The 11363-nt window shown below is 53.5% G+C and overlaps 1 protein-coding gene and 1 non-coding gene across 3 annotated transcripts in view; one reads left to right on the top strand and one right to left on the bottom strand.

Moving 5' to 3' along the window:
• The first annotated feature begins 367 nt into the window (after positions 1-367).
• LGR6 (leucine rich repeat containing G protein-coupled receptor 6) overlaps positions 368-11363 on the top strand; it is a 123012-nt gene continuing 112016 nt past the window's right edge. Inside the window, exon 1 of one of the 2 annotated variants that reach the window (XM_025398334.1) lies at positions 368-762. In XM_025398334.1, coding sequence (XP_025254119.1) covers positions 551-762 — 212 coding nt within the window. In that variant the 5' untranslated portion in view covers positions 368-550. Of the gene's footprint in view, positions 763-9185; positions 9191-11363 lie in introns of those variants that run through there. The other variant, XM_025398344.1, reaches the window with a different exon arrangement.
• Positions 4159-4262, bottom strand: LOC112616499. Its single transcript, XR_003117649.1, has one exon. It is a non-coding gene; the product is annotated as a small nucleolar RNA U13 (small nucleolar RNA).

Raw genomic sequence — 11363 nt, 5'->3', positions numbered from 1 at the left:
CTCGGTTTCCTCCAGTGTGAAACGTGTGAAACGTGGTGGAGGCATGAGGGGACCTCCTCTGGTCCCATGTGACCTCGTGGCTGTCCCCAAAGACAAGAGGGTCCCCAGCCCTGGGGCCAAGGCCCTGGGGCACCCTTTCCAAACAAATGCACGTCTCTGACGGGCTGAGCTTTGCTCGCTTGGGTTTCTTTGCTTTCTTCCTTTTTTTTTTTTCTTTCCTGAATGGAATTCCTGCCAGCTCCGAAGGAAGGAGGGAAGGGGAGCGAGCCGCAGCGTAGAAAGTTTCCTTGACTCCTCCTCCGGCTGGGTCTCCCTCCCTTGCCAAGCCCAGCCTGTGAAACTGAATAACGAAGATCACTCAACAATGCCTGCCCCTCTCTGACTGCACCGTCCCGGCGCTCCCACCGCCGCCGCTGACGCCCAGCAGAGCCCCCGGGGCGGTCCCCACCGACGGCGCAGCCCACCGGGACCGGGAGGAAGCAGCTGCGGCCACCGCGCCCGTGCGTCCACACGCCCGCCCGCCAGGTGCCCCAGCAGCGCGGCCGCCAAGATGCCCAGCCCTCCCGGGCTCCGGGCACTGTGGCTTTGCGCCGCGCTGTGCGCCTCCCGGAGCGCCGGCGGCGCCCCCCGGCCCGGCCCGGGGCCCACTGCTTGCCCGGCCCCCTGCCACTGCCAGGAGGACGGCATCATGCTGTCTGCCGACTGCTCTGAGCTAGGGCTGTCCGCGGTACCGGGGGACCTGGACCCCCTGACGGCTTACCTGTGAGTACTGCCCGCCCATCCCCACCTGGTCCTGCGGGCTGCTGGCTAGTGCCCAGTCTTGGCCTCAGCAGGGCACCTGCTTGCTTGGTGCCCTGGGGCGTGGGCATCACAGAGAGGGTTCACCCCCTTCCAAGTTGACGGCTGCGGGACTGGGGAGGGGAGAAGAGTCTGAGATGAAATATCAGGTGAGCAGGGAGACCGGGCTTCCCTGACTTGGCTTCCCCATTGGCCTCTGTGCTTGTGGGCTCACTATGGGAGCCCAGGCTTGGTGAGTTGGGTTCTGGACCCTGAGCAGGAGGGCATGGGGCTGGCTGCCCCATCTCCGTTGCTACATTCTCTTCTAGTAGAGCAGTGCCCGGGATGGTGGCTGAGGGTAAAGCTGACAGAACTGGAGGTGGAGGTGAGGGGAGCATGCCCCAGTGGGGTGGAAATAATGTCTGTTTTTCTGCCATGGTGAGGACAGCAGGGCTGTCACATTGAGGCTGGGTGGCCTTTGTGAGGGGGGGTTCCCAGAAGCTGGGAGGGGGCCCCTATCCACTCTTGTCTCCTTAGAAAGGGACTCTGCCAGCACCATCTCCCTTCACTGGGGCCTCCTGGCTCCCCCAGGGTCCTCCCTAAAGTCATGTCCCAAGAGGCTATGTTGGAGACACTAATTTGTGGGCAGGCGCCGAGGCTGAAAACCAGAGAACCATTTTTAGCGTCTGAGTTGGGGTGAGATGGCGCGTGAAGGGGACCCTACTGGGGGCAGCTGTCCTGTCAGTCTGGCTCACAGAGCTTACCCTCAGAACTGGAGGGCTGGGGGCTCTGGCTGCTCACTACCTGGGCAGGAGGAGGGTGAGAGAGCACATTCCAGGCCACCTACCCACACCCCCAGCCAGGCTCTGGGGAAAGGAAACCTCCTCCAGCCCAGGTCTGCAGGCCCCATCACCTTCCTCAGAGCAGCTGGGAGCAGGTGGGAAAGCCTGGGGCCTTCTGCTGAGGGCTAGGATCCTAGAGCTCCTTCTGGCCTGAGAGAGGCCCCTCATGGCTTTGGGGTTCCAACATGTCAGAGCTTAGAGGAAGAGGAGGTTGGGCGAATCTTTACAGGGGCCTAGCAAGAATTTGTGGAGCTAAAAGGGTGCTCAGTGTTGGCAGTGTCCTGGTGGGAGGTGGAGGGTCCCAGATGGCAACTTTTCACAGGACTGCTCTCCAAATGTCCCTGTCCCCAGGTCGGGATGTCCCCCTCCACTCCAAAAGGCACAGGCTGTGGGCCAGGTGAAGGAGTGAGAAGGGAAAAATAATGTCCATCTTCCAGATGGACAAATGGAATCCTTCACAGTGCAGCGGGTGACGGCACAGGCAGTCATGGGAATAAAGGTACCAACTGCACAGAGCCCGGGCACTCAACATCTGGCAAAGCAAGGCAGGCTCCCGCCCCACCCCACACCCAGGCCAGCCCTGCTTTCAGCAGTTTTCTATCCTGGGAGTATGTGACATTGGTTCATTTGAAGACAGGGTCCTGTAGCTAAAGAGTTTAGGCGTGACTTCTGTGGAACCTTTCTCTGGGTGAGCCGAAGGAAGGTCCCTTGCCTGGGTTGAAGGGGCAGAGAAGATAAGGCCTTCCAGAGCTTCCTTTCCCAGCATTAAGTCTTCCTCGACTGGTTAATGATCCTTTTTCTAGAAGGACTTGGGGAAGGAGGTACAGTGTCACCTTTGGAATTCAAGCATCCTACCATCCATGCTGGCAGAAGATTTTCCTGCTAGCTTATCACAGTTCCCTCAGAGCTGTGAACTCTGCGTTTGGGTTCAGTAGAGGTGGGGTTTTCTGAGCTGGTCTGCCTTCCTGGGGATTGAGAAACTCCCTCTCTCTCAAGACTCAGGGGATGCTTCTGAGTGGTGGAGAGAAGAGAGGGAGTGGGAACTAGAAAGAGTATGATGGGTCCTGAGGCAATGTGGGGAATTTAGCAGTGGGGTCTGGAATATTGGAAGGAGGTGACAGAGGACCGTGTCCCCTGCTCTGGGCTGGGGAGGGGTCCCACGTGGATAGTGCATGGAGGATTCCTACAGTTGTCCTGAGGGTGGCTCAGAGGAGGAATTTTCTTTCTTTGCCCTCTCTGGAGAACGGCTCTACCACAAAGGCCCCTGAAGGTGGGGCTGAGGGCTGGCATGGAGAAGAGCCAGGGTCTGGGAGTCTTGGGGCTCTCTTCTCTTTTCAGCAATGTTAGGAGATGCCAGGCTTGGCCCTGCCCCATGTACCCCAGAGGACAGAGCAGATTCACATCTGGTGATACAACCAGCAGTGCCTCTCTCTGGGTCACTCAAACCTTGGTTCCTTCCTAGCTCTGCCGCCTCCTGAGAGTCACTCACTGAACACCTCTAAACCTCAGGTTCTTCATGTGTACATGGAGAGGAGGAAGCAGGTTGCTGAGAGGATTAAGTGAGATAATATGTTCAGTGAAAGTCCCCACAGTGCCTGACACCCGAGGGTGACTCTGAAATGGTGGCTAGTATTATCATGCCTCCTATGGGTGCTCTGTGGAGGCGGAGGTAAGCTACCAGGCCTCTCTACACCGGAGGGAAATTGAGCCTAGTGGGAGAGTGTAGAATTCAAGGGAATGGTTTGTGGCTGGAGGAAGAGAGCTGCGTGCTGGGGAGGTGAGTGTCAGGGCAACTCTTGATCAATACTTGGCTGGTTCTGGGGACTTGGAGCCCAACCAGTTGGTAAAAATTGGGGGTTGGGGATTGGGGGGGGGGGTGGGGACTTAGGTCCTCCTGACACAGAGTTGAGAATGAAAAATGTTAAAACACTGCAGGAAGTAGCAGACCAGAGAGGACTCGAAGATCCTTAGAAGGAGCCATAGAAGGAACCATAGGAGGCTCCCAGGAGCTATGGGCTCCAAAAGGTACCCACAAGTCCGCTTGCACATTCCTTGACCTGGTCTCAATAAAAATGACTTCATATCTCTTCCCCTACTCCACGGCTGTGAGATTTTCTCCTTCTAGCCAATACCTGTCATGAGGTAGGTGCTTCCGCCTCTCCATCTTGGTTCTAAGGCAGACCAGGAGGGCATCTTTATAACCAACTGGTATTCTTTGCTTTGACAATCATGTCCAAAAACTATTACCACTTCTGGACTCAGTGCCAGCCCTGTTTGATCAAGGTTGGGAAGACAGACTTCAGATACTCACAATCCTTCATATATCTCTCTTTTTTCAACAGTTTCCTCCTAAACTGTAGTCTCAGCGAGGCTCATTGACACTCACCGGGGTTTCAACATTCTCCCTGGCTGGGGCCTGTTCTGGAAATAGACCAAGGGGGAGATGGAGGCCCTGGCTCTGGGACATCTAATCTGATGGTGATGAGAAGGCATGATGCCTCTTGTTCTATTATTTTTTCTTTCTTCTTTAAAAAAAAAAAAAAAGACCAGTAATGTGCTGACTTCATAACAAGGTTTGAGGGAGGCACTTCTCACACGTGAGCACAAAAACCCGATCGTCACGCTTCTTACCTACAAAAAGATCACCTCTTGTTCTATTCTATCACATGTGCACACGATGCAGAGACAGGAGTACACAGACAGCATATAACTTGTTGAGCAGATAATCCCCGGAGTTGTTCCTGAGTAGAAAGATCTGGGTAGTTACTCTGAGCAGTGTCAGTAAACAGATGGTGCCAGAAAAGGTGTCTCACACCTAGTTGTAAAAGACCTAAGGCTCATGCACTTGCAGTCCCACCTAAGCACCCATTTTCATTGTCCACTGCCACCAGGGCTGAGGGCGGGCCACTACACCATGCAACCTCCACTTCAGACTGCTAATTGCTTTCTTGGGAATTCACTCCCTTTAAGGTTGCCTGTGATAACTGATAACCACCTGACTTGTTTGAAAGGTTAGATGGTGTGTACATGTGTGTCTGTGTGTGTCTGTGTGTGTTTCTGCGTGTGTGTAGATACAGGGTAATTTACAGGAGATGTCTGTAAATTTGCCACATTTGCCACAACAAAGCAGAGTTCATGCTATCATTTACTAGCTATGTGACCCCCAGCCAGTTGATTAGCCCTTCTGTGACTTAGTTTCCTCACCTGTAAACAGGGTTAAGATCTACCTCATAGGGCTGTTGTGTGGATTCACTGAGATGATGTTTGCAAAGGGTTTGTTATAATGTCTGGTCCATTGTTATTAGGGTGTTGTTATTAGGGTGACCAGGGCCAAGAAATGTTAGTCATGGAAGTCTTCCTGGAGGAGGAAGTCCTGGAATTAGCATGGGAGGGAGGGAAGCAGGTCTGTTCTATGAAAGGTATAGGATAGGTATGTGTGTAGTTGGGGCCTGTGAGAGGCAGAAGAAGCTGCCAAGAGGATGGAATGAGCTCTACTGGGAACCCAGAGTAATTTTAGGTTTTTTTTTTTTTTTTTTTTTTAGTACAGTCTAGAAAAACCAGGGAGGGGAAGGGAACACCTGATGGAAGACCCCAGCGTGCTCCCTTATATAGTCTAGAGATGAAGAAGCAAAGAACAGGCGGCCTTAACAGGGGAGAGCCAGCCTTGGAGAGGATGTGTTGTGAATTGGGGGTGGAGGTGCCAATGTGCCAGGTCTCATTTCTCACTTCCAAGGCCACCCTTCCCTGGCCCAGTCTTAATCGCCCTTTCTAATAGATTCTAAGAGTTTGACTCCTCCTTCCGGAAACTTGGGGTTTGTGAGTTCTAATCTTCAGTCTCTCAGTTGCTATGAGACCCTGTGCAGGTCCCAAAACTTCTCTGTACCTCAGTGTCCAGAGAAGCCATGTTTTGGATGAAAAACTAGAAAGTGGGAGAGGCAGGGAGCAACCCACTCTGAGTCTCCTGCTCCTGGTGCGGGACAGAGAAAGCTCCCGGGGAGAGCTGCTCGGCAGCAGGCCGTGAGGGAAGGGAAGGAGGGAAGGGGAGGACCCAGGCAGCACCCAGACCAGTGCGGGGAAGAGAGGGGCAAAGGAGGGGTACAGTGACTCCAGGAAGTAGGGTCCTGTGGGGCTCTCCCGTGCCAGCCTTGCTCCAAAGTGGAGCCTAGTAGGGCGGGCCCATCAGAAGGCAGATCCGGGGGGTCGCGGGAGGTGGGTGAATGTGTGGGGGAGCCAACACCCCAGTTCAAAGGAAAGGCAGGAAACAGCCCTAGGCAAAAGAAAAAGGAAACCTCTCGGCTCTGGCAGCAGCGGGCATGGGGCGCGGCCGGGTGGGGCGGCTGGCGGAGGAGAAGAAAGCCTGGCTCAGAGCAGAGTTGGCCCCCAGCCTGCCCCCACTCCACCCCGCCTTCCCCCCATTCCATGGGCTCTCAACCCTGATGGCCCCACACGCGCTGCAGCCTGCTTCCTGCACTGACCCATGCCCCCCAGGGGAGCGACAGACAGGGCACAGAGGGTATCCGAATGGGGAGGCCTTGCTGGGCGCAGGTTCAAGTCTCAGCTCCCCTGTTGATGAGCCGTGTCTCTGGGCAAATCACTTAACCTCCCCCAAACTCCAGTTTCTCAGTCTTCAAAATGGAAACACTAATAGTATCTACCTCAAAGGGTTGTGAGGAGGAGCAAATGAGACAAAGAAAGCAAAGGGTCTTTTATGCTATAAGGGCTTACAAAATGTTTACTATTAATATAGTTTTTCTTAATGCCTTCAACTACAAATAAACTACCATGAAAAGGGCCCAGCAGAGCTACGGGGACAGGATGGGGAGTTAGGATGGCAGAGTCTCATCTTCTGGAGCCCCATCAGATCACCCTTCCTTCCCTCCCACCCTCCTTCTTTACTAACAAAGCCCCTCCCACTGACTTTCAGGGAAACAGGCCTTTCAAGCAGCCAGTTCTGCTCTTGGGCTCCTGGGCGTGGATGATGGAGGAAGTGATCCTTCTCCCAGGCGATGCCCGGAGGAGCTGGGGCTAAGCCTGCCGCCTGGTGGGAGACTCTCCAAAGAGGAAGAATCTGGGCTTCTAGGTTAGCACTGTCTGGAGAGTCCAGCTTCTCCCCAGAAATCGGAGTTCCTTGAAATTAGAGTTTCTCTGCTATAGCCCAAGGAAAAGCAGGGGTGGATGGGGCATTTGGGATTGGGAGTGTTGTTGTGGGGGTGGGGAGGGTGGGGGGCAGACATGCCCTGAGGGGCCATGAGGATCTTCCTTTGAGCTCATCCTTAATGGGTTGTTTGACCTTAGGCTAGTGACCCACTATTGGGAGCAGGGCCAAGATCAAGGAGCCTGCCGGGGCTTCAGACACCTTGGGAAGGTGCAGGAGATGGGGTGGGGGAAAAAATGCCAATCCCCCTTCCCCAGGTTGGAAATGGCAACTTCTTTCAGCCAAACTGAAATGAACTCACTGACCTGGGGGCTTCTGAGAATTGTGGGGGCCCCTTGTACTAACTAGTCCATTGTCAGAAATGGAGTGATCTCCAGTCCCTGATGACAATTCAGGTCTCTTCCCTCGCCCTTCAGACATGGGAGAACAGGTCCCAGGAGGAGAAAAACACCCGAGAGGCCAAACTTGGGCAGTGAGCAGAGAGTTATTTTGGAAGCAGCGAAAGGACATGGTGGGGGGAGAGCTCAGGGGTTGGCACTGTGCCCCCCGGAGCCATGCCAGAGCAGGCCATGGGCAGGCTGGCGGCTGGCGGGTTGGGGGGGCTGGGCCCGGCTACTTAAGGCACCTCCAGAACTGAAGTTTCCTTTGTGTCCCATCCCCAGTCCTCCCTTCTCTGCTATGATCTTTTTTCTCCTCCAGAAACCATCAGGGGATGCCTATGCTCTGTATCTTCAATTCCCCCCATCCCTGGGAGATCAGGGCTCTCTCTGATTAGCTATGAGACGTGAATTTGAGGCTGGGACCGGGGAAGCACCTTGTGCCCAGCTCTCTGCCTCTCCTGTCTGCTCCAGCACGGTGAGGATACCTTCCTGTTTGATGTATTCATTCCCTGGACTGTGATCTTCCAGGAAGACACTAGCTCATCAGGAACGTTCATTCTTGGGACCCAGTCTCGATGGGCCCCCATAGGTTCAGAGACACATACATAGGAATCCACCATCACCCTGGTGTCTCTTCTATACCAATAACAGTGATAACCAGCATTTACTGAATGGTTGGCATGTGGCAAGAAGTGTGCTCAAGCACTTTATCTGCATCATCTCACATAAACCCCATGAGAGAGGTGCTAGTGTTATCCCCACTTACCAGTGGGGCTAACACTCAGAGGCCCACAGCTGAGGGGTTTCCAAGCTCCAAGCGAATGAGCAGGACTCTGGGCTTGTCAAAATCCCAGGCCAAGCAGCCTCTCAAAGCCTATTTACAATTCCTGTCTTTCTGGGGGAAGGATCAGTGGTTTGCCCCATTTCCCTCCCATCCACCAGCATTGGTTTCTGGGAGCCCATCTATGGGGGCTGCTTGGAGGGGAAGGTATTGGGGCACAGCACAGAAACTGAGGACTCTGGGGAGGGTAAGACGGAATCCTTGAGTGTGGAGATTATCATCAGCATTGACGTTGAGGACCTACTGTCTGCTGGGTCCTCTGGGAGGCAGTCAGGGTGATGACTTCAGGGAGATACCAGCCAGGTGCACGTGAAAAGTGAACTCACTGTATCAGATAATCCCGGGAGCATCCAGGGAGGACCAGAGGTGAGGTCCATGGCATTCAAGGGAGAAAGAGGACTGAGGTGGTCAGGGAAGTCCCAGGGGAGAGAGAAGAGGCTTGAGTCCTGAAGACCAGAAGGATTTAATTCAGGGCCAGGAGAAGGGGAAGCCATGAGCCCAGGATAGAATGAGGAACCTCACTGGGGTTTCGTACTTCATCTCCATGACCTGTTCCGTCCCACTCCCTGGGGCAGCATGTTCTAGAGCAGGGCTTTCTGCCCTTTTCCCCTCAGGGAACACATTTTAAAAACACAGACACACACATATACAAACACACAAACCCAATCCAAGGTGTTCAGCGTCCCGGGTAAACCAACAAGGCCTCCCAGGGGAAAGGCACCCAGTTAACCCTGGGCAGCATCCAGCCATCCCAAGGCATAGGAGACCCCATCTGGACACACACCTGGAAGCACTGCTATAGAAGAAAGAGTGCATGTTTGCAGCCAAGCCGACATGGGTTCAAGGCTAGGCTCCAGCACTAACCAGCTACGGCTGTGTGTTTCTTCACCCCTCTCAGCTTCTGTTTTCTTACTTTCAAAACGGGCATACGGAAAGATGTTTATAATTAGACACAGTGTTTGGCACATAGCAAATGTCCAATCTATGGGAGCTATGGTTATTATCTATCTGGTCTCCCCTTGAGAGAGGCACTTGGGAAAAGGGGTGGAGGCAGGCCTGCAGTGGCCCTTCGTTTCGCCTATTTGACTCTGTCTGCCTAGGGCTTGCTGAGAGTGAGACCCAGAGGGTTGGTCCTAGGACACAGTGCCTCTCACTCTCTGCCCCTGCCACCATCCTTTCCCCTTTGCCCTTGGAGGTGCTGGAGGAGGTGGGAGTGTCCCCGAGAGTGTCCAGACTGACAGAAAGGTGGCAGAAAGGTGCTGAGTGCCTTCCATTGCACCAGTGTCAGGGACTTGGATGTGGTCCCCAGGCCCAAAGCCAAGGCAGATGGACTCATGGAGGGGGAGGAACAGAGGAGCAGTGCGGAGCCACTGTTTCCACGTAGCAGCCGCAGCTGGGGTTCTTGCAGGGCACAGGGAGGGCTTTTTTGTATAGAGGAATATGTGGGTGAACCAGGAAAATGGGAGCCTAGTACATGGAGGTTTATTCCAACTCCCTGTGTGATCTGCAAGTTAGAATTGCCCCCCATCTGAGTTAATCGTTGACTCCCGGGAAACAGGCCAAAGGCAGCCCCCTGGCTAAGAAGCTTTTAGCACCTCCTATAGGAGGAAGCCTTCTCAGTGAATCTGGTGTGAGGATTCTTTTCTCCAGGTCTCTAGACCTCTCCCTATGTGCTCCATGTTCCTTTGCATGAAGAACAGCGCAGTTTGGTAGAGTGTGTGTAAGCCTCAGTTGCTATCAGCACACTGTGTGGATTCTGGCAATACTTGTCCTCCCCACTGGTGCTGCGGTGCCCCTCATGCCCCGTGTTGATAACCAATGATAGTGCCACTTGAACTCCCAGGCTGTTGTGAGGAGCAAGCATTCATTCATTCAATCATTCATTTGTTCATTTGACAAATGTGGATTGAATTCTTGCCCTCTTTCCTCTCTCCTGGAGCCTTGGAGAGAGAGATAAGACACGCGCAAATAACTGTGACCTGTTGTAGGAAGTGAGAAACACGCCCAGGTAGGGCCAGATACCGCGCAGCAGGCGGGGCACAGAGGAGGGAACGCTGGTGTCTAACTGAGGCCCCTAATTCTGAAGCCCCTGAAAGGTGGTCGTGGTGCAAAGGAAAACCCACAGGCCAAGGAATGGGAAGACCAAGGTTGACACTTGTCAGGTGTCGAGAATCATCTCTGCCCAATGAGTTGTTGCATGAAGCAAGATCCTGCTTGGGGGGCGTTTTGCACACAGGGGGTGTGATTTTATTTCCTGTGAAAATATCAGGTAGTATTATGTTCACTATGTCTTTGTAGGGTGTGTGTGTCCCCATCTGTCTGTATGTTTGTCTGACTGTGATGCGCTACTTCATCAGATTCAGGGTTCCTTGTGGACAGGAGCCATGTTTCTTTGCATCAGAAGAGGGCAACTCTTTTAGGGCAGGGGCCATGCCCCCGCTTCAGTCTGGGAGCTTCCTGAAGGCAGGATCTGTGCTCATGGTTCCTCTTCTCGGGATCACATCACACATACCTCCTTCAAGCACACACACACCTCCAAACACACACACACCTAATACACACACATCTCCTTCAAACACACACATACCTAACACACACACACACCTCCTTCAAATACACACACACCACTAACGCACACATACCTGCTTCAAACATACACACACACCTAACACACACATACCTCCTCCAAACACACATACACCTAACACACACACACCTCCTTTAAACACACACAACACCTAACACACACACCTCCGTCAAGCACGCACACCTCCAAACACACACAACCACACATAACACACACACACCTCCTCCAAACACACACACACCTAACACACACTCACACCTTCTTCAAACACACATACACACCTCCAAACACACACACACCTAACACACACACAAACACACCCTCTTCAAACACACACACACCTCCTTCATGCACACACCTCCTTCAAACACACACAGACACCCTTCTTTCAAACATACACACCTCCTTGAAACACACACCCCTCCTTCAAACATACACACACCTCCTTCAAACACACAAACCCACACACACCTCCAAACACACACAGACCTAACACACACACATACCTCCTTCAAACATACACACACATACCTCCTTCAAACATACACACACATGTCCTTCAAGAACACACCCCCTACCCCAGTATGGGTCTCCGCCTGCAGGGGGCGCTCAGGACAGGGCTGTAAACAGATCCAGTGTATGCATTTCGTTTTTTCTCCCTTCCTCTCAGCTCCAGATCTGGGGCAACGCAGGGTTAGGAGTGTTTGAGGATGGAGGACGCTGGATCAAGTGTCCAGGAATTGTGAGAGTTGAGGCAGGAAGGGGCTGTAAACTAATCTCC

The sequence above is a fragment of the Theropithecus gelada genome, chromosome 1 (assembly GCF_003255815.1).
Source record: "Theropithecus gelada isolate Dixy chromosome 1, Tgel_1.0, whole genome shotgun sequence".
Taxonomy (NCBI): Eukaryota; Metazoa; Chordata; class Mammalia; order Primates; family Cercopithecidae; genus Theropithecus; species Theropithecus gelada.
This window is presented reverse-complemented; position numbering and strand designations above follow the sequence as displayed.